The sequence below is a fragment of the Sphaerodactylus townsendi genome, linkage group LG01 (genome assembly GCF_021028975.2).
Source record: "Sphaerodactylus townsendi isolate TG3544 linkage group LG01, MPM_Stown_v2.3, whole genome shotgun sequence".
Lineage (NCBI taxonomy): Eukaryota > Metazoa > Chordata > Lepidosauria > Squamata > Sphaerodactylidae > Sphaerodactylus > Sphaerodactylus townsendi.
The window spans coordinates 88,987,781-89,015,364 of NC_059425.1; the positions used below are offsets into that span (position 1 = coordinate 88,987,781).

General features: G+C 41.8%; 1 protein-coding gene across 13 annotated transcripts in view; it reads left to right on the forward strand.

Annotated features, from left to right (window-relative positions):
* WDR27 (WD repeat domain 27) overlaps positions 1-27,584 on the forward strand; it is a 101,562-nt gene that overhangs the window by 50,180 nt on the left and 23,798 nt on the right. For 5 of the 13 annotated variants that reach the window (XM_048486960.1, XM_048486978.1, XM_048486951.1 and 2 more), the window contains 2 exons: positions 5,278-5,375; positions 16,651-16,753. The exons of 1 other annotated variant lie outside the window; for it this stretch is intronic. In XM_048486960.1, the coding sequence (XP_048342917.1) occupies positions 5,278-5,375; positions 16,651-16,753 (201 nt within the window). Of the gene's footprint in view, positions 1-5,277; positions 5,376-16,650; positions 16,758-27,584 lie in introns of those variants that run through there. 7 more of the 13 variants (XR_007243697.1, XR_007243698.1, XM_048487030.1 and 4 more) reach the window with 4 other exon arrangements.

Genomic DNA, 27,584 nt, shown 5'->3' on the forward strand with positions numbered 1-27,584 from the left:
TATGGAAAACTGAAGATTACAATCCTAAATCAACTTTTTCAGTTTTGTAACATACATTCAAACTTTAAAGTGAAATGCTTAGTGTTAAAACACTCCGGCTGCAATCCAGCAAGTCCCTTTAGGCACATGGAAAGACTTGAAGGAGCTACTTTCAGGGGAATAAAAAAGAAGAGAGGCCCGGGTGGACAAGTTGAATTTCTCTAGATCATTGCCTTTGACAACTACATGCTGTTGGAATAGATGAGGATGTTGACACTGAAATAATATTAATAGAAGTCAGATGAACTCTTATGTAAAATGACCAAAGCAGCCTGTTTTTAATAAAACATGCTACTGCTTTTATATCATTACATGGACAGTCTATGATTACTTTGTTCTCAAATACAAAGGCAACAATCCAGCACCCTTGGCTATCAGTTGGCTTAAGCCTGCTTCATCCTTGCTTGGATTGTGGCATTAAACAGAAATGGCATATATTTATCAAAAGTGCTCATTAAGAGGTAGATTGGTTTATATACTTCCCCCTTATATACTATCTACCATCTGAAAAGGGATAGACGTCCAACGTAACATGGGAAGTCATCTAACCTTGAACCAGTTAGTATGATTGCTCATTGTTTGACATTCAGTCACACTTATGATCAGTTAAAGAATAAAATGTTGCTAGTTAACCCAAGATAACTGCAGAGGTGTGTTATGTGCATGTATATGATTGATGTATATGTGCATGTATGTGATTGATCTAGAATAACACAAATTACACAGCTAAGAGTGATTAGGGGGCCTTGTCTATGTATTTTGGCAGCAGCTGAAAAGACAGGGTACTTGAAGCCCAAAAATGAGCTCCCTGTGCCTTCTTGATTTTGCTGTGCCTCCTCTCTGTTAAATCAGTGGAGCAACACATGAGCACATTGGGGTATTCAAGGAACTTCAGATCAGAGCTGGTGATTTTCTATTTGGTGAGCCTGTGGCTGAGCTGGGATGTGAAACCCATTTCTTAGTTCTAAACACAGTACTAGCTATAGATTTAAACTGTGTCTGAAATAAAATACTGTTATAATGAAAATAATGGTTAGTGTTTTTTTTATCATCTCTGATCCGCAGGATTTTCAAATAACTTTTGGGTGGAAGTGAGTGTTAGCAATTGCAATATGCACTTGCTGATGCTTCTTAACTAAATACAAGTGCTTGGTGGAAACATCAGGGGAAGGCCTTAAGATCTATGGTCTGTTAATGACCCTCCCCCAAATAATTAGTAGGCTACTTCTTAGAATAATGAGGCTCACAGTACTATTGTACAAGTTTTATGTATTAAAAGTGAAGGATGTTATTTGTGTACAGATAGCTTTCTTAAGTCCCATCGGGGTTATATGCCATTAAAGGTTAAAATGAAATGAAATGAAATGAAAAAGTCCCATCGGGGGTTGGGGGAGAGAATGCATCCGTTGAAGTGCCCAAGGCTGCTCTGGCGGATTTGTCCTCCCCAGGTCACTTACCCCAGTGGAGGGCTGATTCCTCTTGCATGTCACTGGCGTAGTGGGGGCGGGGCTGGTGTTAGTCATCTCCCTCCTGGCCATTCAGCATGTTATGCCAGTGGCCACAAGTTGAGACTTAAGCCACCCTTAAGCCAAACAGTATCCTTCCTGTTCTCCACAGTGTCTAATATAGTAAGCATGCTCATCTGATATTGAAGAGGATAGTTATGCATTATAATTAGTAGCCATTTTGACTAATAGCCATGGATAGCCCTATCCTCCATTAATTCACTTTATGAATTCAGCCTAACTTGGTTATTAGCTAGATACAGATGATGAAAAGAATTGTGAAACTGAGGTGCTGTGTGGTTTCCGGGCTGTATGGCCATGTTCTAGCAGCATTCTCTCCTGATGTTTCGCCTGCATCTGTGGCTGGCATCTTCAGAGGATCTGATAACAGGAAAGTAAAGCAAGTAGAGTATATAAACCTGTGAGTAACAATTAAGATAGCAAGGTCAATAGGTGAGGGCATATGAATAGAAGTAGTCTGGCAAGTGAGTAACAATGAAGTATGCAGCATGTGAGTAACAATGAAGATGGCAAGGTCAATAGGTGTGGGCATATGAATAGAAGTAGCCTGGCCTTTGTTCCCTTTCATTGTATATTGTCTATAGTCATCCTGTGTTTGTGTGGAGCTGATTAGTCACTGTCTTGACTCTAGTGTTTTTCAACACTGGCAGCCAAGTTCTGTTCATTTTCATGGTTTCTTCCGTTCTGTTGAAATTGTCCATGTGCTTGTGGATTTCAATGGCTTCTCTATGTAGTGGTTGTCAGACTGGTCTAGAATTTCTGTGTTTTCAAATAATATTCTGTGTCCTTCGACAATACAATTATGAAACTGCTTGACTGTTACTGAACTAGTTTTCTTTGTCACAACAGTATATTATGAAATAGAAAACCCAGTCATGACTATAGGTCAGCAGTCTTGCTGATCTGAGGCCAATTAATTTTAGAGTCCTCCTTGAGACAGACATATGAAACAATACTGTTTTCACTGGGTTCATTAGTCATAAAAGAGCATGAGTGAGTAACTTGGCAGATAGCATTTGTAGGAAGGATAATGAGCTCTAAACTGAGAAATAGTTCTGGAAAAAACATTCCCTGGGCCCACCTACATTGGAGAACTTCTAGCCATTCTCCAAACTTCCATTCTTGAGCAGTGTTTTAGAGCAGGTGGTAGTTTCTCAGCTCCAGAGGTTCTTGGAAGAAACAGATTTTTCCAGACATTTTTCAATCTGGCTTCAGGCTGTCATTTAAACATAGATTGCTTTGGTCACCTTGATTGAGAACTAGACAAGGGGAATGTGACCCTGCCAGTTTTTCGGACCTTTTAGCAGCCTTCAATACTATTGACCACAGTGTCCTACTGAGTCACCTGTCAGCATTGGGACATGCTATTATGGTGTTTTGAGTCCGTGTGTGTGTGTGTGTGTGTGAAGATACTGTTGTGCTCCATGGCTATTGGGGTTCTGCAGGGTTCAAGCTTACCCCCCAAGCTTTTTAATGTCTATATGAAGCCACTGGGGAAGGTCATCAGCAGGTATGGGCTCCTGTGTAACCCATATGCAGATGATAACCACCCCTGTGTTCTTTTTCTACCTAATTCTGAGAATTCTATTGAAGTTCTGAACCGATGCTTGCAGTCGAAATGGGATAGAGGAGGGTGGATAAGCTGAAACAATCCTGACAATATATCTTCTCTGGATTAGTATAAAGGCAAAGTGTGGACTTGAGATCTCCTCTGTGTTAGGTAGGGCTACTGGGTTAGGGGTAGGTTCGCAGCCTGGAAGGGCTGCTTGACACAGCACTTACCCTATAAAATCAAGTGGTTGTGCTGGCTGTCTTTGCCCAGCTTCAGCTGGCGAACCAGCTATGCTCATTTCTGGGTCAATCAGATCTAGCCACAGTGAACCATGCCTTAATTACATCTAGGGTAGGCTATAGCAATGTGCTGTAAGTCTTGGGGTTACCCTTAAAGAGTGTTCAGAAGCTGAAGCTAGTACAGAATGTTGCAGCTGGACTGCTGGTCATGGCCAGCTATCAAGAGCATTTGACTCTGACACTACAGCAATTACACTGGCTACTGATCCTTTTCCAAGCCCAATTCAAAGTTTTCTCCTTTGAAACGTTATTTGGCTTGGGACTGGGGTATCTGAAGGACAGTCTTCTCCCATGTGTTCCAGTCCAAGAATTAAGATAACGAAGAGAGGCCCTCCTGACTGCCCCACCAATCAAAGAAGCTCATCTGGGGGACAACTGAAAGAGGGCCTTTTCAGTGACAGCTCCACAATTATGAAACAGGTGAAGCAGGCTCCCTCACTTTCAAACTTCAGGAGGTAATTGAAGACAATATTCTTTAGGACTGCATTAAGTAAGTTAGTTTTTATTTATTGGCAATCCTAATTGGAGATTTTAAATTGTCATCTTTTATGTGCTTTTATAATCATTGCTTAATTTAATTGTAAGCAACCTTGAGTTCCACAAGGTAGAAAAGCATCTAATAAATGTTTCAAATAAAATAAATAAATGGAATACTTATTAGCAAAGTAAGGCAAGGACACACTATTTGTATTTTGTAGGGCAATACTGCACTTCTAATGGTATATCTTGTTCAGAATAAAGATGAGAGCTTGATTGTAGATCAATCTGCTGCCTCTTCCTAGCTTCTTCCTGGAACTTCTTAACTGAATGCTCCGCTGTGGTCCTAGCGCCTACCTTGTTTAATGTCTTTCACGTTAATTGAATGTTTTTCACTGACCTTGTGTATGTGAAAGCATCTTTTGCGTAAAGTAGGAACAGCTGGGGAAGCCCCAAGCTAATTGTAGCAGTAGCAGCTGTCTTTCCAGCCTCCAGAGTGGCCGAGGAATCCCCGAGCCACCTGGAGCAGCAGTGACTTTCCTCACTGAGCCCGGAAACGGAACAGTAGCATTCAAATAATAATTGTGGAGCTGGAATTGTTACTCCTGGTTCTGCCTCATTGGCCATTTTCACCCTCATTTCTCCTGCTGTTGCTCCATCAGTCTTTTTCTTATATGGGGTGTGTGTGTGTGTGAGTGTGTGTGTGTGTGTGTTGCCGAATGAAAAGAGGCAGATTTTCACCAGTGCTGGTTTAAAGCAATAAAAATTATCTTAAAACAAAATTCCAAGTTTAATAATGCCAAAGGATGTTTTAAAGAAAAACTGCACATAGAAATCATTCTTTAATGTTTATTTAGATTTGGCACTATTTTCTCCTGTGGAAGTAACTTTGTGTCACTTCCTGTGCACAACGCAGAACCTCATTCTCATCTTTATCCTGAACAGGGTATAGCTATGATTTGTTTCCACTATGACTTTTTGAGTGAAGGAAAATTTTACTCTTCTGAGAAGGCTTACTTTTGGAAGACATCTTAACCCTCATTGCCAGTAGTTGCAACATTTGCCAAATAGGCCATTACAAATTACTTTCTAATGACTTCTTATGCTAAGTATCTTGGTTTTAACATTTGTAACATAAATGGATTTTCTTGCTAACAATTTGATCATCTGAATATCTTGCTTTCTCAAAGAGGCAGACTATGTGGAAATAGCAAGAAACTAGTTAGAAAAGATGATAATCAGATTGTTGTTTTGAAGTTATGAGAACTGTGACATACTAGTGGACCTCTAAGGCTCACATATATATTCTTTCCAGTTCAAGTTCATATAGGCTGATGATCTCTACGGAATTCAACAATTTCAAACATTTTTTTTCACCTTGTAGGGGTCAGTTTTTAGCACTCAACAGTTTGGCGCGTACAATCTTTTCTTAACAACTGCAATTGGTGATGGCATAAAACTCTGGGATTTGAGAACACTAAGGTAACCACACTTCGTTTTATGACAAACAGAAAATTGTTTCAAAACATGCTTGCATTTTGAACAGATGAAACTGTTTTGATTATGTATTCTCAAAGGCTTTCACAGCCAGATTCAACTGGTTGTGGGTTTTCCAGGCTGTATGGTTGTGGTCTGGTAGATCTTGTTCCTAATGTTTCGCCTGCATCTGTGACTGGTTTATCACAGAGGGAAGTCTGTTACACACTGTGTCCAGTTACACGCTGTTACACACTGTGTCTGGACACAGTGTGTAACAGACTTCTCTCTGTGATACACCTCTGCAGATGCCAGTCACAGATGCAGGCAAAACGTTAGGAACAAGATCTACCAGACCATGGCCACACAGCTTGGAAAACCCACAACAACCTGTTTTGGTTATGTTTTTCTCAGCTTCCTAGATATGAAAAAATAGTTGTTTGTAGAGTAGAAAAAGTAGTTATATTATTTTGTGAACAGCAGAACCGATTCTTTTACCTCATATTGTTTTGATTCTGTTATTTTTCTCTTGACTTCACAGTTTCCCTGGCTCTCATTTTCTGTTACCTTATTGCTTTTAAAACTCCTTTCTTTTAGTTAAATTATAGTTTTGATATTCTTCATGTTTGCTCCTTTTTCCTCTAACCAGATTTTTTTATCCACCATGTTTTTGAATATGAAAGTGCTTGTGTCCCCATTTTTTAAATATTCATCTGTCTGCTCTGAATTTTATCCCACTTTTCTCTAAGAATCTCAAAAAGTCTTGAAATGTTCTTACCTTTGTCATCAAAATAACCTCAGATTAGGCTGAGAGAGATGATTGGCCCAAGATAACCTCCGGGGGAGGGCTGTATAAAAATGCAACAATAAAAATAAATAAATAAATAAATAAATAATGTGTTTCACATATTTGAATCTGGAACTTTCAATCCTAGCTATCTTTCAGACAGGGACAGGAGTTTTGTGTTTTCCCATTACAAGCGTGACTGCAGTTAAGTGCAGGCGCATTGGTGGTTCCACTTGGCAGGTTTCCCCACCGTTTCCCTGCCCCAATCACCTGGAAGTGGTTACCCGCACTGCTCTGGGTTACTACTGTTGTACCTATATGTGCAGCAGTTTCTTTGAATTCCCAGGTTTTATTTTAAAAACAAAAGTCAGATTCCAGCATCTTCCTGTGTAGAGATATGTTTTCCCCCTTATGTCTCCAAAATGGAAGAGAATAGAGACATACTTAAAAAAAATAAATCTGGAAAGTCAGAATAGCTGCTACACCTGTCGGTATAACAGTATACAATAATATTCTAGTGCCAGTTTAAAAAAAAATCAAAGCCCTCCAGTATCAGTAGGAGGAAATGGTTGCCACAGATTAGGTCAGGATAGCAAAAAATCCAAATATTCCTACCCACAGAACATGCATCTAGGCTTTACTGTAGTATTTCCCAAAACTTTGGAGCACAGAAAGTTTGAGAAAGATTAGAGAAAAGCCAGTGAAACGCCCAGAAGTGTATGAATGAACCACAAGGCTGTGGGAAACGGGGGGGGGGGGGGGGGCTTTCCAAAAGTCTAGAACTTGGGGTAGATAACCCATGTGGGAGACAGCCTGGTCTCTAAACATTAAACACTATACTATGCTGGCTTTCTGGAGTTCATGTTCCAGATGAATGAGACCAGTTTTCTGATGAGCATATGAGAAGACATAAATCTTCCAGAGCTTTTATTTTTACCATCTGAAATATGTTATTATAACATCTAGGTTATATTGCTGCCACTAACCTGAATAACAGTGTGCATGCTTTGCACTCATATAGTATGCAAGCAGCACATCCAAGATGACATAGTGAGAGTGTTTTCTGTCTTTTGCTGTATGGTCTTAGTGCAGTGATGGCGAACCTTTTCGAGACCGAGTGCCCAAATTGCAACCCAAAACCCACTCATTTATTGCGAAGTGCCAACACGGCAATTTAATCTGAATACTGAGGTTTTAGTTTAGAAAAAAACAGTTGGCTCCGAGGTGTGCGTTACTTGGGAGTAAGCTTGGTGGTAGTTGGTGGCTTTGCATTGAAGCAACCATGCAACACTTCGAATGGGTGAATCACGACCCTAGGAGGGTTTACTCAGAAGCAAGCCTCATTGCCAGCAACCGAGCTTACTCACAGGTGAAGGATCACACTTTAGTTCTTCACATGAAAATCAGTGGGGTTTAACAGCGCTTAACAGGGTTACCTACACGGCTTCCCCAAAACTAGGTCTTAGGTTAATGCTAATAATCAAGCCCAGTGGCCCAGGCCAGCCTAGATGTGTGGGGGGAGGGGGGAGGGTAGCTCTGTTTACTCGTGCCCACAGAGAGGGCTCTGAGTGCCACCTCTGGCACCCGTGCCATAGGTTCGCCACCACTGTCTTAGTGAGATAACAATGGTTATGATGCCTTATTCTTTGATCCACAATCTAAAGGCTTTTCAGCTGAAGGCTTCTCTTGTCAGTCAGTTTAGACTTGATAAATACTACCACAGATGTAGATATATCATATGGTCAGGAAAGAGCTTAGCACATCTTGGGTTCTTGTTCTTCTTCTGCATTTTTAACCCTTTTCCCCAGAAGTAATCTTTTTCATATTGGAAGAGTTTTTTAAATGCAAGAAGCAGTTCTTACACTGTGTCTTATGTGAGGTTCTCTACCCTGTCAATGTTTTCCCAGATTGCTTCCAGCTGTCTTATCAAACTAGAAATGATTTTCTATGAATTGTGGGTTTACTACATGTGGGAGGGATAGGTGCTCCCATGTAATTGGGTTACCTGCCATCAATTGTGAGGATGGTTGTGTATCTCAGCTGGACAATGCTGTTTCTTGTCCCACACACACTTCAGCATAAGCTCTAACTATTGGCAAACATGCTTGATAGCTAGGGTTGCCAGACCTGCTGGAGGCAGGGGATACCCTGCTTTGGGCCTCCTCTCCCAGTGTCATCCAGCTGGCCAGCAGGGGGCTCACCGGGCTTAAAATGAGGCCTAGCCCTTGATATCACCTATGCGTGTATCACTTCCGGAAGTGACATTATCACACCAACAACATCAAGAGAAACAGCCTGAAATTTGGGCAAAACTCTCTGGTATGAACAGCTTCTATCATAGAGTTTTGACCCAGATATCAGAACATCTCTCTCAATGTTGTCAATCTGACAACATCCAGAAGTGACATCATGATGGTCTCCCTCCATTGTTGGTAAGTTCCCTCATTCCCTGCCAGTTGCTGAGGGTGACATAGCAACCCTGTTGCCAGCGTTCAAGATGACAGTCCCCATCTTGTAATGGTTTCTATCTATAGCAGTTTTATTTAGGCCTGATGATAGGCTGAGGTAGTAACCCGTGTGCTTCCTGAGAGAATGAATAAAATGGCTGCAAGCTGCAAGGCAGATTTTTAAAAGTCAAAAAAGCACACGGGGGGTCAGTCCTATTTGCAATCAATGAGCATAGAAAATTAGAATTAACTAATCAGCTGTTTTTAGCCTTGAAAATATATCCAATTTTGGCTGGCTTAAACCCTCCCCCACATATACATGATTACAAAAAAGAGCTGTAGTACAGGAAAGGGCATATGTGGGGAGAAAGCTGTAAATCAGTAAGTTGTAGAGAGGTCCAAGTTAAGGGTGTTGGTAAAACGACTTTGGAGAGTCTGGAGGTCAGCTTAAGATCAGTTGATCTCATGTTATTGTTTTATAATTTAATCTTATTTTTAAGGGCATTTGTAACTTCTTGCCAAACTATGAGGTTTATTACCCCTGCCAAATGTGAAAAAGTAATAAAATGGGACACTTTGTGAAATGGACTTTGTTATATCCTTATGTTTTTGCAATCAATTGGTGTAACTACAATTCATGAGTATAATGAAAAGTTGAAAAAATGCTTCACAGGTTACTTATCTTGCTCTTCCTTTTAAAATATTAATTTAAAGGTGAGAGGCTGAATGGTAAATTAGTTAAAAGGAAAAGCTGGGTGAGCAGTTTAATGTTGTCTAGGTATGGTCTCTGAAATATAGTGTTTCATAAATTTCGTTATTCCTTTTTTTGGAATCTGGTTCTCTCTCTCTCTCTCTCTCTCTCTCTCTCTCTCTCTGCATTTCCATTTTTATTTTTTTCTTCTTGCTCTGCCTCTCTTGATGTGACTGCAGATCTACTGTAATGTCATAGTAGGGCTGGGTATAAATAAATTCATACCAGAGCTTCTATTCACTTTATACTATTCACTTTATACTATTTCTATTCACTTACTAGACCTATATGACAATCATTAAGTGCTGTACCTTATGATTCTTGACAAATGTATTTTCTTTTATGTACACTGAGAGCATATGCACCGGAGACAAATTCCTTGTGTGTCCAATCACACTTGGCCAATAAAGATTCTATTCTATTCTTCTATTCTATTCTACTATTCACTTTTATACTATTTCTATTCACTTACTAGAACTCCATTTACGACGTAAATCATTGCCACCTTATGATTCTTGACAAATGTATTTTCTTTTATGTACACTGAGAGCATATGCACCGGAGACAAATTCCTTGTGTGTCCAATCACACTTGGCCAATAAAGATTCTATTCTATTCTTCTATTCTATTCTATGTATGATGCCATAAGTTAGGGGAGTGTACTTCAAACAGTTCAAATTTAATGTTGCTTGATTAGTTCATAAATACCTTGACTGTCATTTTCCCAAAAATGTAGGAGTATTGGTATCATTTCTGAAATCCATTTTAGGTACATTTTTCAGGTGATGTGTTCATGCTTATCTTTAGTTATCTAAGAAGGCCAAGTCTACTTCCACTGTTTTCATTGAGCAGTAAACCTGGTGTCTGAGTCCAGTAGGGGGTAGGGCAAAGCAGTAAGTTTAATTATCTGGTGTTGAGTGCTGGTTAACCATGAGTGCTGGTTAACAAAAGTTTTACTATATTTGCTGCAGAATAGGTGAAAGGGCACCACAACTCTTTTCAATAAAACAGCTTTGGAAGAAAAAAGCCATATGGGTAAAATAGAATAGCTTCAACAAATTATTGTTGAAATATAATGTGTCACACATTTTATATGCCCTTTGCTACACATTGTACAATGGATAACATGGAACTTGGCAGGTTGTTATACTATACAGCTACCAGATGTTAGTTGTGGCAGTCCTGTGTACTTTCTGTCTCAGAAGCACATGTGAAGGATGTTAGCCTCCCTTGTCAGCTGCTTCAGCAATGCCTATAACATCCTAAAATTATGTAACAGGCTGTTTAATTATAGAAAATGCTGTCAACTCCTACTTGAGCCAGCATCACATCTTTCTCTGAAACATATCAGGACATTGATGTTTTAATGTATATGGGGTTGTTGAATGATTGAGACTGGGGCTGGGGAGCAACGAAACTGGAATTACTGGGACAAGGCACAGCTCATGGCTTTCAAGTGATTTTTAGTGTCAAAAAAACAGCAAGAAAGTGAATGTTGTAGCAATTCCAATATTTTTTATGACCAAAAGAGTTATCATTTGTAAAAAAAAACAGGGAGGGGGTCCAATTACATTTTCAAGGGGTCTCTTTCTTAAAAGGGGTCTCTTTCTTAAACGGAGATCTTTCTTAAAAAGAAGTTCTTAATTTTTCTGTGCTGATTTTTGTTGCTGATATAGTGGCTAAGAGCAGGTGCACTCTAATCTGTAGAATCGGGTTTGATTCCCTGCTCTGCCGCTTGAGCAGTGGAGGCTTATCTGGTGAACTGGATTAACTTGTGCACTCCAACAGATGCCAGCTGGGTGACCTTGGGCTAGTCACAGCTCTTTGGACCTCTCTCAGCTCCACCCACCTCATAGGGTGTTTGTTTTTTTTGGGGGGGGGGGAAGGGAAAGGAGATTGTAAGCCCCATTGAGTCTCCTTACAGAAGAGAAAGAGGGGATAGCAATCCAAACTCCTCTTCTTTCTTTTTCTTCTTCTTCTAAATATTTTGCCTGCATTTATATCATGCTTTTAATCAAGATGCTCAAAACAGTTTACAGTTCAAAATAAAAAATAAATTAAAATTCAGGACTTAAAATACCCCATGCTCTCCCCAATCATTAAAAGAAGATACTGTTTAAATGATTTCTCAGCATCTTGTGGATCAAAGAGGGAGGTCTTCAAAAGTCAGTGAAGTGGATCTAGTATATTTCCTTCAGGAAGAAATTCCATAAACCATAGCCTGTTGTTATCAGCATTCAGTCTAGTGAATTTTAGACACTCAAATAACTGTTTAGCTGACCCTGTACTGCAATGAAGGAGGATTGTTGCTATTGGTTCCCTGAAGGGGCAAAAGTTAGCCTTAGTTAGGAGTGCCATTAAAACTGGGAAGCTTTAGCCACCCAAACTGCAGTGGCCTGGTTGCTGAGTGGCATCAGATCCTGGGAAACATCCACAATGTTGAAATACATGTTGAAATAACTGACGGGTTGTGAGTAGTGTCTCCAGGCCCAATTTTATTTCATTTCATTATTTATAGCCTGCCCTTTCTTCCTGAGATTCAAGGCAGGTGAATAGTCAGTGTTATCAATAATAGCATAAATAATCCAATAAACAATGAAATAGGACTAGGATTACAAGTTAGAAAACAATGCAAAAACAAGAAGTAGAACGTATGATATAAACCAGAGCTCCCCAAAACTGCAGCTTCTGAGGTCTTTTTGAGTGGTTCTCCAACCTGCTTGTTTGCTGCCATCACCATCAAGGCATTTTTCCTCAGAACCACACTATTCTTCCTGCTTCAGTAGGCAACACCTACTGCTGTTCTTCCTGGCCCTTACTTGCAAAAAAACTGCAATAGCAGCATTGTTTCTTCTGGTCTCCATAGTTTCTTCTGTCAGCCCCTGCTTGGTTTTATCCATAGTAGAATTGTGGTCATTCTGACTGCTTTGTTTGTACTTGTATCACTCACTTTCCTTCTTTATGCATTACTATGTTAATTGCTACCGTGTTTCTCCGAAAATAAGACAGTGTCTTGTATTAATTTTTGCTCCCAAAGATGCGCTATGTCTTATCTTCAGGGAATGTCTTATTTTTCTGCTCCACTGTTCGATGGGCATGCTTCCAAACAAAAACTTTGCTACGTCTTACTTTCAGGGGATGTTTTATATTTAGCACTTCAGCAAAACCTCTACTATGTCTTATTCTCAGGGGATGTCTTATTTTTGGAGAAACAGGGTATATGTATATAAGCAGGTATGTGAACAGGTACAGGAGATGTCTGGCCTTCTCATATTTTTATTTTTTTCAAGGATAATACTGAAACTCTTCAATTACTGCTCTGTTAAAAATTCTATAAGAAGATATCTGCAATAGAAAGTGCCATTTCAAAGGGACAGAAAATTGCATATGAGCAGAGGCATATCTAGGCAAACTGGAGCCCAGGGACAAATCCTGAGTTTGGCACACACACACCCGGTATGGGCGGCCACCCTCCCCCATCATGACCAAACAATGATTTTTTTGTACCAGCTCACAAAACACCTCCCACCCCCAGCAAAACATACATTTACCAAACAAATGTCAGCATCATCTCTCACAAAACACCTCCAGTGGAATCCACCCCCAATCAGCATCACTTTCAATGGTGTTTAAACTAGGGAGCCCAGATTCTTCTTTTAAATCCACCTTAAAGGGAGAATCTGGGGTCCCCAGTTAAAACAACATTGAAAGTGATGCTGTTTTGGGATGGATTCTCCCCCACCCTGAAACAGCATCACTTTCAATCTTTAAACTGTGGACCTCACATTCTCCCTTTAAGTCCATGCCGAAGGGGGTGGATTTAAAAGGAGAATCTGGGGAAATTTGGAGTGTGCCTGCTATCAGGGGTACAATTGTTAAGCTAGCAGCACTGAACTTTCAGGGTATCTTTAGGAGACTCTCCTGCTGATACCACCCAGGTTTGGTGAAGTTTGGTTCAGGGGGTCCAAAGTTATGGACCCTCAAAGGTGTAGCCCGCATCTCCTATTAGCTCCCATTGGAAACAATAAGGGATGGGGCACCCCTTTTGGGAGTCCATAACTTTGGATCCCCAGACCCAAACCTCACCAAACCTGGGCGGTATCATCAGGAGGGTCTCCTGAAAAATCCCTGAAAGTTTGGTATTGCTAGCCGAAAAACTGCGTCCCCTGCAGGCCGAAAACTGAAAAAACACTAAAAAATACAAAACACACACAAACGGACCTGAAAATTTTGTGCCCTCCACTAGGGGGCGCCCGGGGACATGGGGTACCCCAGGTTCCCTAGGCAAATACACCACTACAGATGAGCACCATGTCTTTAATGTCTAATGGCCTACTGAGTACTTCTTTCTTTTAAACAAGGATAAAATAGTTTGCCTAACGTGCCTTGACTGTCTTAACATTACAGGAGTACAATTTTGGAAGGGTCTTTTGAATCCTGTCACAAAAGTTATGTGATACATCAAGGAGAGGTGTGAGTGAACAAGACACAGTCTCTTAAAAATCAATGTTTTTGCAGCAAAATAGTTTTAGAAAGCACCTTGAGGAGAACCAGTCCACTCTATGGACCAGCTATTATGTTGCTGAATGTATTGCTGAGAGCAGTATACAATTCATGGATGGTGAATTTGTTGAGAAGTGCATGGTTAAAGTAATGGAGGAAATGTACTCAGATAAAGTATTTTGGGTTAATTGTGTCTGTCATCTGCATGTACAATTACCAGGCATATTTAAGAACTTGGAGAAGAGCCCCATATGTTACAGATTATCAAAGCAAAAAGTTTTGATTTTTTTTCATTAGATGAGAACAATGACGTTATAGACATTGGTCAACTACTAATATTTATCAGGGAGGTAGATTCTAACTTCAGAATTATAGAAGAGTTGTGTGTACTGCAGAGTCTGAAAGGCACTACAACTGTAGAAAACATTCTTGAAGGTGTGTAAATCAGTAAAAATCTTGGTCTAAGTTGGGATAAATTGGAGCATCACGACTGATGGTGCAAGAAATGTGCTGGGATGTAAAACTGGTGTAGCTGCAAGACTCAATTAAGAAATATTGAAATTAAATGGTACACTTTTGATGCAATTTCACTGCATCATCCATCAGCAAGCCTTGCATAGTAAGATTCTTCAGTGGGAAACTGTCATGTGTATTGTTGCATCCAGCATTAATTACATTAGGCATCATGGCCTTCTTGTCAGCTTCAGAATTTTCTCACAGAGATAGATGCAGAAAATGAAGATGTGTTGTACAATGCGTAAGTCGTGTGGCTTAGCAGAGGCAAAGTCCTTAAATGTTATTTTCAGTCTTCATCATGAAGTTGATATTTTTTCTTAAGGAGAAAAGAAAAGGTCCAGAAGTACTTTCTAACCCTGAATGGATTTTTTATTTGCCTTTCTTAATTGATATCACAGAGCATCTGAACACATTGAATCTAAGGTTGCAAGGAAAGGGAATAAGAATGTTTCAGAATCAATTTGAATTAGCACCAGAACATACAAGTAATTTTTTCCAGATGGAACAAATTGATTTGCAAGCCAGTGATCATCTCAGAGACATTTACAAAGAAAATAGTCTGTTAGATCTCTGTTCTGGTCTACCTGATATATTTCTCAACCTCAAGAAATTTGCTGCAGGCATGTTCACAGTCTTTGAAGCACCACATACATCTGTGAACAAACTTTTTCCAAGAGGAAAATTATGAGACCCAAGTGTAGGTCAAGACTTACAGGTGAACATGATATTTTAATGGTGTCTGTCACAAACCTTGACTTGGACATTAATGCCTTGGCTAACAGAAAATCGCCACAAAATCAGTGACTAAGTAAGCATGTGTTGCTAAAAGGATGCTACAGTAAAATACTGTTCCAAAATGAATTACATTCAAGTTAACATCTCTTAATTGACTGCTGAATATTTACTTTTGAGCTAATAGGTTGATTAATGCAGAAGTAGAATACACAATAAGCAATGGAATAGGCTACAGTCTAAATTTTTAAGAATTTTTTTTTAATTGGAAGGTTGGCAACATTGTAGTGCTACTACTTCATTACAACAGCACAAGTCTCTGCTCTCTTAGTTAACATTTGAAAAGTTCTAGAAGTTCTCTTTCCTTATTCCCCAAACAATAGGAGATCAGTCTGTCTTTTCAATATAGATTGCCACAATGGGATCCCTAGCTCCTTCCCATGATTAGCATTACCAAAGGATTCAAGTGCTGCAGTGTTCTGGAGCAGTGCTATTCAAATACATAGTGGTTCTTTTTTTTTTCCAAGTAACATTACACTATTCCTGTGCAACACGTCATTGTACAAAAATGTTAATCATGTATCTATCTGTCTGTCTGTCTGTCTGTCTGTCTGTCTGTCTGTCTGTCTGTCTGTCTGTCTGTCTGTCTGTTCATTTATTAATTATTAGATTTCCAAACTTCCCTTCCCCATCAGATGGGCTCAGGGCAGCTCACAACATTCAAAACTACAATACTAAAATCGGTTACAATGCTAATATCACAGTGCCTTTTAAACTCGCCTACCTTAGTAGCAGTCTCCTGTCAGGAGACTGGCACCCACTAACCCATTTATGTAACACAGCTGTAAGGGGGTGCCTCTGCTCTAATCTGTGCTGGATTCATTTCAGACACAGTCTGCTTTTTTAAACAGGAAAGAAGCTTTATTGCTAAAGATTAAACTAGAGCACATAGAAGGAAAATAGCCATTGTATTAGGAGAACACAGTTCTGAGGAAATAAAAGGAAAATATATCTCTGAGTAATGTTATGCTAGTTAACTTCAGATAAAGCAAACACATCTCTGGTTCCTGCAGTGGTGTGGGGGGGGGAATCGTACCCCGAGCAAAATGGCGCCCAGGCCACACACCCCTTCAGCGCCCCCCGCCCCCCCTTATCTGAGTTTAGCCAGCTGTTTTTTGCAGCCTGGTGGGAAAAGCAGCCTGGTGGGAACTATACTTCCCAGGAGATCTTGTGAGCCCCAACTCGCGCACAAGGTGTCCTGGGAAGTGTAGTTCCTACCAGACTACTTTTCCAGTCGGCTGCTTTTTTGCAGCCAGCTGAACTCAGGTTAGTGGGGGGAGAGTGTGTTGTTGGACATTTGATCTACTGTCTGTATTGTGAATACTTGAAATCTATATGTGGTAGACGTAACATTTTTTTAAAAAATTGGGTTTGCATTTGGTGGGGAAGGATGGATGCAAATGGAAAGTCAGCCTCTTCCAGATGAATGTTTTAACTTTTAGGTAGTTTGTTCATTAAAAAAAAATATTTATTTTTTTCCTGAAGGTGTGAACGCCGTTTTGAAGGACATAGCACCCATTGTCATCCTTGTGGAATTGCTGTTTCTCCTTGTGGACAGTTCATTGCCTGTGGCTCTGAAGATAAATGTGTATGTAAGGGTAGTTTATATTTGGAAGAACATATGGCATTGTAAGTAGAAGGAATGTTGAGGCCATCCGGGGGGGAGGGGGATAGAAGTGTTCTAGGAAATGGTGCAACCTAGTGCCAGCACATTTGCCCTCCCCTGGGCACTTACCCATTAGAGAGGGCAGATGCACTGGCAGCCACCCATGGCTTGAGGTGGGGCTGTGCTAGCAACCTGCTCAGACGCCAATGTGAGGAGGGCAGGCTGGGGCATTCCCAGGGGTGGACCCAAAAGTAGTTAGCTCCCTCCCAGGGTTTAGGGCCAGAAGTGCGGCACACCACCCCTTGGACTTATGTCACCCTTTTGGTGGCCTAAGTCCTGTATGTCCTATGGGGCTTTCTGGCTGTGGGAAGTTTTGGGACTTTTCCAAGGTCCCTGTGCTGACGGAAATACCTATTGAAGGCAGTGGTGTGGCAGAGTACTGTCACTGCATCCCACTGCCTCCAGGTTTGGATGGGGCTGCCCATGTTCTACATAGCTCTCCACTGAGTGAAGAGGACATCTTGTAGGTGAGTGATTCCCAGCCCTTCCAATAGGGAGGCAGGAAGAATTTTCTTCAACTTCCTGTTTTTTTTGCCAGGAGTCATCCTCATCAGTTCTTTTCCTGCCTCAGATACAGAGAGAAGTGTTAGAGCTAGGCTATGTCTTTTGCTATTTCTTTGTACCACCTGCACTTATTTTTCTACCTTCCTACTTGACCATCTGATCTGCCTTCTATTTCTTTTACCTGATTTTCTGATCTTTAATCTTTGGGTGCAGTTTTAGAGAGGATCTCAAGCTTTTTGATAACTCTAGCATGGTGAGGAAAAACACAGGAAAGGGCTCCCTCTCCCTCCCCATCTACTTCTTCAAGTGGCAGAGAGATGCAAAAATCCTTGTCCCACCAGGAACTGCAACACTGACTGACCCACAAGCAGGGAAGTTCAGGGCACTTTGCCAAGAACAGGCACAGAATATCTCCTGAACTGGGTGTCACTTTAAATAGGCTGAGAGAGGAGGCAATGCCACTATCAAGTACTAGAAGCCCTGATTTTACTCATGAGGAGTTTGAATTGAATCCTGAAAGGGACCAACTTGTGAGTAAGTGACAGGGGGAGTGGTATTACATGGATCTGAGAGATTACATTAGGGAAATTCTGCGGGAGGAAAGAGCGGCCCTTTGACTTTTTAGTGCCTGTGTGCTGCAGGCAGGCAGGAACTAGAATGTGGCTGGGCAACCCAAAGTCAAGACGGGCAGAATGCGAGGTGTAGTCAGTCAGTCCAGGGTTAGGGTAGGCAGCAAGCAAAGGCATGGTCAAGGCAGTCCAGAGACAGGACAGGCTGCTGGCAAAGGCATGGTCAGGGCAGTCCAAAGTTAAGGCCCATGCAGCCTTATGACAGCCTGCTCTTCACTGTGCCCTTCCCCCTACAGAAATTTTAAAATTTTTGAATCTCACCACCGCCCCTACACCTCACCTTGCACCTTTGGGGAAAACGATAGAGAAATCTCCCAACATAGGAGTGACTTGAGCATTAGGTGAGATGCCAGACAGGGAGATATTTCTGTTTCAGTTAATGCCCCTTCTGGGAGAAAGAAGCAAGGGAAAGAGGTTTTGCAATCCAATCTTGACTGTGATCACAGCGAAGGGGAGGAGAAGGAAGAAGGGGAATTTATTTTGAATGAAGAGATCTCCCCTATGGAGTTCCCTGAGCAAGCCCTTAGATTCTTAAAGCAGGAAGAACTGCAAGACCTCTTTGTTAAAATGCTGGCAGTCCTGGACTTACAGGAATCTGCCCCAAGACATTATACTTCTGCCTCTCAGTCTCATGTTAGAGGCAGATTAGCAGGCAATAAGGATTTTTTTTCTAATACAGGAAACCCTTGAACAGTTTTTTCCCTTTTTCTATGTATTTTGAGAGCCAGTTGAAGAAAGAGTGGACTAAGCCCTCAGCAAACAAGTATTTTCCCCCCTTTGTAAAAAAGATGTATGTTGTGCCTGAATTCACTAACAAACTACTTCAAACTCCTTTGGTAGATGCCCCTGTGGCTGCACTTCAATTGGGGGGATTCGTTTCAGAGGATGGTGAAGGGTACCTTAAGGACTCTGGACAAAAGATCAGAGTTTATACTCAAGAAGGCACACATGGTCATAGGACCATGGCAATTCGAGCTTTTGCTTCTCTAGGGCAGCTGTTGTCTGGACAAGAAAATTATTACAGCTAATATTTGAGTCCCACAAATGGATTATTGAGGACAGTAACGAGCCTTAAGGCTAGTTCTTTTGCAGCTGATACTACCCTGGACTCCCTGGTACTTTCTGCTAGAGCTATCACTTGCTCCACAGTGGTGAGAAGGAATCTCTGGTTTAAAGACTTTCAGGTTGGCTGTCATTCCAAAGCAATTGTAGCAGCATATCCTTTCCAGGGTTGTTCGGTGCAGCATTGAACAAGGTGCTTGTGAATCATGAGACAAGAAGAAATCAATTCCTCAGTAAGCCAGAGAAAAGACATACCTCATCTGGTTTTTCCTTTCATACTCACAGAGCACTTCCAAGGGGCTCAAGAGAGTCCAAAATGCAACACTGGAACCCATTGCTATGGCAACATAAGGGATTCTTGTCCAAGAATTGCAAGAGCAGCAGAGACAACACCAACAATGGCAACAAGTCCAAGTTCTGACTATTCAAGGATTCCTGTAGGAGGCAGGCTGACACACTTTCTGGACTGTTGAGAATGGGAACAGAAGGATCAGTGGGCACTAGAAATTATGCCCAAATGATGCTCTCTGGAGTTCACCAAGTTTCCAAGACATCGCTTCCTTCTGTCTTCTACTTCCCAAAAATCCAGAAAAGATCCTGAGAATAAGAAAAGCTCTACAGCACCTCATTGACATCAGAGCAGTGGAACCTGTTCCCAATTCAGAAATATTTCAAGGTATTTATTCTGTGTTCTTCACCATGCCAAAGAGAAGTGAATACTGGAGGGCCATTCTGGACCTCAAATTCCTGAACAAGCACATTAAACTGATATAGTTCTGGATGGAAACTCTGAGGACTATCATGGAAGCTGTTCAACTAGAAGACTTCCTTACCTCCTTAGATCTTCAGGAAGCGTACCTCCATGTCCTCATCCTGCCAGCATATTGCTGATTTCTGAAGTTCATGCTGGAGAATGAACACTTCCAATTTAAGGTGCTTCCCTTCGGCCTATGCACTGCCCCATGAGAGTTCTCCAAGATGTTACTTCCCCCAACATGTCTCTTAGAGAGAAAAGGATTCTCTCCTTATACAGTCTGCTTTTGAGACTGGAATCTGGACAATAGTCTGTGATCAATACACAGCAGACCATTCTCTATCTCCAAAAGCAAAGATTCCTCATCAGTCTGCCCAAGAATTCTCTACAACCCACCCAGCAACTGGAACATCTGGGTCTTATTATAGACATGAAATGATCTGCTCTAATTCTCCCAGTCAGCAAGATCAACACCACAGTGAAACTTGCATCAACAATCATAAAGAGCAAATGTTCATCTCTGCCTCAACTGGCTGCTCATATCAGCTGGTCCTCAGCTATGATGGGGAGTTTTTGCAGGAGCAGATCTGATACATGAGCCATCTCTGGCTGCTAGGTGGACATCTGCCATCATAAAGGCCAAGAGAAGAGCTGCTGTGTAATAGCAGTGTGTCTACTATGCGTCGATACCACTGAACTCGATGCTAAGCCTTCCAACATGACCTTTGCTTTGCGCTTCTGCTTCTGCTTGTAGTCTTATTGCTTTTGGCTTAGACGGCTGTGAGTTTGGAGAGTCAGTGCCGACTCGAACTGGCCTCTGACTTTGGAATGTGTGTGTTCATGACATCAGATGTGGTATGAGAGACTCCTAGGCTGATCATATTAGGAAACTTCAGGATCCATGCCAAAGATACCTCACAAGGACCAACCCAGGATTTCATAGTTTGACAGCTGTGAGCAACTATCAAATTGTGTTGTGTCCTACACATGAGGTCACTCACTGGATTTAGTTTTTTGCACTGAGTAACTGTTAGGTCTCGAACCTTCAGCTAATAAACAGACTCTGGATTCTTGATCAGTAGTATTTATTGAAAGGCAACAAAGTACCCAGCTTGAGAAAGTCAGTTCTGCCAGGCCTGGCTTTCACGGATCCCTTTATCCACAAAGAATCCATCCTCCCGTTTTCCCAAAGAATGTGTGAAAAGAGTTATTTTGGAGCTTAGGCACCCCAAGGTCAGTGATAGGGAAAGATACAGCCACCTGGCTTGTCTACCACCCCAGGGCAAGACACTTCCTGTTTTCCATTGGGAATAACCCACTAGGATCAGCCTACTAATCTACCAATGTGTGAAGCCATAAAGATCAAGAGAAAGGAAAGGAAAGTTTCTTTATATATACCAGGCTGGTTACATATATGTATCAACAGTTAACCTGAAGTGAAAGTAGACTCCCATCACCGAGATACCATCTCTGTCAATATAAATCATTACAAAAAATATTAAGCTAGGAATGCCCCTCAATCACCAGGCGCAGTTCCTGATAGCAACTGAGTGATGACCTGGTTTTGGGATTAGAGAGTCAACTTGAAGCATGGTCTGGCCACTGCTTACTTAAAGATATAGGGAAAGGAGGGGAAAAATCCTTGACCCAAGTATGTTGGTAATTCTATAGGGGACCAGTTAACTCCAATGCTTTATAATCAAAATAAATGTTTATTAACAAAAATAAATAGTTAAAAACAAGTGTTCTGCAAAACAAATCCCAACATAAATTGCACATCAGATCCTTAGTATATACTCAGATGCTATTACATATACTATTGATGAAAATATCAAAGGGCAACAAAATCATATGTGTTTCAACTATTTTGGCCTTCTTCAGTAGTCAGTAACATTTTGAAAACACACATTCAACAGTTGAATCCAAAGCAAGGGTTGCTTTCTTTTTTTTTTTTTAGCAAGCCTTTATTGGCATAAAAGGCTTAAGGGGGGGGGGGGTTGCTTTCTGAAAATTAAACAAAAAAAGTGGGAAAAATATATATTCTAATTTCTATTAGTTAAAAACTTAATAAAATAAAGAAATGATATTGCTACCTCACTTTGTGCAATTGATAAAGAATGTAAGAAGTAAGCCTAGGGCTTTTTTCTATATTAATTGTACAAACAACTGGAATATTCAAAATTCATTTAAATTTAAAAACCAAAAAGAAATTTAGAAGAAGAAGAGTTTGGATTTATATCCCTCCTTTCTCTCCTGTAAGGAGACTCAAAGGGGCTTATAATCGCCTTTCCTTTCTGCCCCCCACAAACACCCTGTGAGGTGGGTGCAGAGGCATAAGGCCTGTGGGGACATCGGTTCACCAATGTCCCCGGGCACATGCCTTTTGGTCATGTGGGGGGGCAGGGCTCAGTGATGTGCGGCCATGGTGCCCCCCTGGACCGCCCGCTGCTGCCAAGCCCCGCACCCCAGCCTCTGTGCAGGCCAGCTTTTGCCCTCCCCAGGCCCTGGGTACAGCAAGTGCTTGCCTACAGGGAGGCAGGGAGTGGGACTCAGTCCAAGCCCCACCCTGAGCCCCAACCCAAGCCCCACCCCCAAGCATGGGGACAGGGGGCACCCGGAGGAGGCATTGCCCCCGGGCACCATTTCCCCTCCATATGCTTCTGGGTGGTGGGGCTGAGAGAGCTCCGAAGAACTGTGACTAGCTCAAGGTCACCCAGCTGGCATATGTTGGAGTGCACAAGCTAATCTGGTTCACCAGATAAGCCTCTACCGGTCAAGTCGTAGAGCGGGGAATCAAACCCTGTTCTCCAGATTAGAGTGTACCTGCTCTTAACCACTACATCATACTGGCTCTCATAAAACTATTTAAATTTCCAAATTATAGAAATCCCAAATTTAATGTACAAGTAAATTTACAAATCAATCTGGTACTGAATTGTCCGTATCTCTGAATGTGTGTAACATCAACTGTAAATTTCAATAAAGTGGTGCTTTATTCTTGTGTGAGTCAGCTATGCAGTAATTGCAAAGGATGATGCAATCACCCCTTTGCTCTCCCAAGCCAGTGCCTTCTGCTATTTTGCTGCTGTGATAGGTTTTATGTTTCCATCTATTTTGTATGATTTTATCAAGAGGAATAGCAAAATGTGAATATTTTTAAGTAAAGTAAAAATAAAATATAATTCTCAAGTTGGAACATGCCCTTCATCCTAAGAACATAAAAACAGTCCTTCTGAGTTTAATCCATCAAATCCCACATACTGTTTCACACAGCAGTTAACCAGTTGCCCCGGAAGGCTAACAAGCAGGGCATAGAGGCCAAGGCCTTTTCCTGATGCTGCTTCCCAGCACTAATATTCAGAAGTGCTGCCTATGTAACTAGAACATTCTGAGTTTAGGATGTTGAAACCATTTTTAGCTGATCACCCAGTATAGATTTGATTGAAAATAGTAGAAGAGTTTATGTGGGGGAAAAGTCTTTGAGAAAAGAGAGCCAATATAATGCAGTGGTTGAACTGAGAATGGATTCAAATCTCCATTTAGCTCTGACCCCATTGGGTGACTTGGATCATTCATTCCCTCTCTCATCTGAACTTACTTCACAGGGTCATTGTGAGGATAAGATGGAGGTGGGGAGAACCAGGATGCCCTGAGTTCCTTGTAGAAAGAGTGGGATAAAACACAATAAATATATTAATAATGCCATTTCTTCACCGCTGGTTAAAGTGATACTATTCTTTTCTGGAATCTTGCTATGAAAATGGTATATAGGATTTCTCTTCATCATAAGTTTGTAATGATGATGAATGGTTGAGACATCTGTAATTTCATTTATAAAGCATAGTGCATTTACCCCTACTTTGAAATAAATGTATATTAAATATAAAGCCAAAACAGACAATACCATTTGAGATATTAATCATAAACTACCTTTCACAATTTCACAAGTGTTTGACAAGGAAGAATATGTGTTGGAAGCATTGCTTAAAGACAAAATTGAAACCACATTCCTTCTTGGTACAGAGACAGATAACTGCAGTGTATTACTGTAAACAAGAGTTGCAGGTGTTTAGTCCCTTTTCTCTTATTGTAAAAATAGACTATACTTCAGGGTTACTACGAATAGTTTAGCACAGGTCCCCGTTGGTTCCAGAAATTTATAAGATTATTTTATTATTATTACTACTGTTATGTGTTACTATTATACCACCTTTCTTCCAAGGAGCACAGGCCAGCTTACATGGTTTTCCATTTTGTCCTCAGAACTTAATTGTGTAAGTAGGCTAGGATAAGAGAGAGTGACTACACAAGCTCACACTTTGATTTTGTGTGGTGGAGCAGAGCTTTGTCCCATGTCAGCCATGCTGATCACTTGAACTCTTCAAATTTGTTTCTTGGAGTTATTATCCAAACTACATGTAACAAACATGTAGACGCTCAACTGAAAGCCAAACAAACATGTAGACCCTCAACTGAAAGCCATTGTGGTAACCAGTTGAAAGTTATGGCCTTTTCTGATCCCTACATATCCCACCTAGAAGATGAAGAAAAAGAGTTTGGATTTATACCCCACTTTTCTCAACTGTAAGGATCTCAAAGGAGCTTACAAACTCCTTCCCTTCTTCTCCCTACAACAGGCATCTTGTAAGGTAGATGGGGCAGAGAATGGTGATTAGCAGGCTTCATGTATAGGAATGGAGAAACAAATCCAGTTGCACAGATCAGAGTCCCCCGCTCATGTGGAGGAGTGGGGAATCAAACCCCATTTTCCAGATTAGAGTCCACTGCCCTTGACCATTACACCACACTGGCTCTTTAGAAGAAGGAGGAGGAGGAGGAGGAGGAGGAGTTTGGATTTATATCCCCCCTTTCTCTCCTGCAGGAGACTCAAAGGGGCTTAAAATCTCCTTGCCCTTCCCCCCTCACAACAAACACCCTGTGAGGTAGGTGGGGCTGAGAGAGCTCCGAGAAGCTGTGACTAGCCCAAGGTCACCCAGCTGGCGTGTGTGGGAGTGTACAGGCTCATCTGAATTCCCCAGATAAGCCTCCACAGCTCAGGTGGCAGAGCTGGGAATCAAACCCGGTCCCTCCAGATTAGATATACGAGCTCTTAACCTCCTATGCCACTGCTGCTCCAGGGTCCTGGGTCTCATGCTCCTCAAAAATAAAATTTTGGTATGTTCAACCAATGGCAGCTTTCCTCTAGAAAAATTGGTGGATTCTTCTAGGTTAAAGCAACTTCTCTTTTGTTATTCACATATATCTTCGGAGGGCCCAGGCTACATGCTCTTGCCCTGTTTATCTATGCTGCTTCAGCTATTGGTGTTCAGGATCCTTAGTCAAGCACTATGTTATTTGCAATGTGGTTCAATGTAGGAGTACAATATATGCAATCAGGGGAAAGAGTGAAGAGGGGTTGGTGGGGAAGAAGACTGAAAAATAATAATAAATTTGATAAAATGACATCTGATTCCATAATGTACAAGTGTCACTGTGAAGTGATAATAAGGAACAATCTGGATGACCTTCAGTTTACACTGAGAGCAGAAGAAGAGGCTATAATGTAGTATTTGTCGACTAGAGAAACAAGAATCACTAACACTGTGGAGAATACGTTGGTGTTTAGGAAAATATCCAAACAGTGCAAACAACCCAGCATGAAGCACAGATGTTTATTATGAGCTATGGGAACTGGGATTATGAAGGTATGTTACTATTAGTTCTGCAGAAGAAAATTAATTCTACTTTCTAGAGTCTAGGTTTAGGGCAAAACCATACATAATAACAGTCCCATTACTTTAAACATAAATTGCCACCCAATCCCAGTATAGGGCTGTTGAAATTGATTTTAAGAATGAAAGCACCATTAGGAGTGAGTCCTCAGCATTTTCTCTGTTTGTTGTATAGGTATAGATTTTTATGGGGTGGGTTCCATGACTGCCTGTATGCATCCTCCCCAGCCCTGACATGCCCTGCCCCCAAGAGGGGGGAATAGGGTATGCGGGAAATGGCGCCTGGAGACAAATTGTCTCCAGGCGCTCCCCGTGCCTGGGGATAGGGCAGGGCTCTGCCCCCCGCTGCTGCCGCGCCCCCCCTTTGCTCCCAGTTCCCAGGGAGCTGGCAGCCAGCAATCCCTTTTGACCTCCCCAGGAGAGACTGCGACTCTCGGCCTCTGAGAGCTGCTTTATAAGCACTGAGGCTGGGGGGGCTTATGGGGTGTGGCCACACCCACCCTGGGGGTGTGGCCATGCCTCCCCAAGCCCCAACTTCAGCCTCAGTGCTTATAAAAGCAGCTCTCGGAGGCCGAGAGACACAGTCTCTTCTGGCTTTCCCAGAGCGGAGGTAAGAAGGGACTGCTCGCTGCCGGCTCCCTGGGAGCCAGTAGCAGAGGGGGGCAGCAGCTGGGCACCCTTGACCCTGCCCATATTAATGATGACATGGGTGGGGTCAAGGGCACCCGATGAGGCACCAGGACTTCCCGCTGCCTTTCTGTCTTCCTGGTCACATGGGCAGCTGATTTTGCACCCCCCATGACCAAGTTAGTGGTGCCTGGGGACCCCGGTAAATATGCCACTGAATGGTGTTTTTTTTCAAACCCATGAACCCACCCCTTACCTATGTCCTTATCCACAGCGGCTTTTTTTTCTGGTTGGTCTCAGGCCAGAAATGATCTTTGCTGGTGGAAAAGCAACCAGGAGAGAGACTATAATAGAGAACTGGTGGACCAAGAAAGTTTCAGAACTCTCTCACATACTCCATTTGAAATTACAAATACTATTGGGTAGCTGGATAGGGTTCTGACCACCACTGCTGCTGCAGTTGAACCCTAGAGGCTATCTGTGGTGTCAGACACTAGAACCCACTCCAGGTCTGGCCAAAGAGCCTGCAGCCATCATCAGGAGTTCCCTGGTTAGAGGGTGGTGGGAGGCATGTATAAGCAAGGCGGCAAGAGTGGGGCTTGAGGGAAGGAGAGCAAGAGAAAGTTGAGGTAGAGCACAGGTGTCAAACTCGCACCCCTCCAGATGTTATGGACTACAGTTCCCATCATTTGGGATGATGGGAACTGTAGTCCATAACATCTGGAGGGCTGCGAGTTTGACACCTATGGGGTAGAGGGAGTGAAAGAGAGAGAGATTGAATATGTGGTCAGAAAGAGTTGAGGTAACGGGGAAGAAAGACAGTAGGAGTAACTTGGTAGAAAGAGACAGAGTTGTAGTGGCAGGGCAGAAAGAGGGCTGGGATAGTGTAGCAGAAACAGAAGAGTAAGAGAAGGGGTGGCAGGATGGAGAATGAGAGAAAGAGAAAAAGGGAGAAAACAGAAGAAAGAAGTGGGGGGTAATGCCCCTTCCCTCAAGTTTCTTGCAGGTCCCCACTTGTGCAATGAAATTCTCAGAGAAAACATCTTGATTTAAACTAACTGTAATGTTGTTCATGATCACTGAACGGTAATCTCACCAGTCCAAAAGGAACAGGGCAACCAAACAAACAGTCAAAGGAATATTCCTCTTGGAAGACTCGTCCCTTTCAGCAAGTTTGTTTTCCTCAGATGGGTATCTGAAAAAGAAGAAGAAAGTATTTGGAACCTTTCCCTTTTGATTCCTCTGAGTTCCTCTCAGGCTTTTAGATTCTGTCTAGCTCACTTCCCATTCTTCTCCTGGTATCTGTTAAACCATTCCTGGTACTCCAACCCAGCTTGGATTTTTACCAGCTTGCTGACAGGGTTTCCTATGTAGATTTTGACAAAAATTCACATATGGTTACATGAGTATTATGGAAGACACACATGGCCTTCATAGTTTTCCTC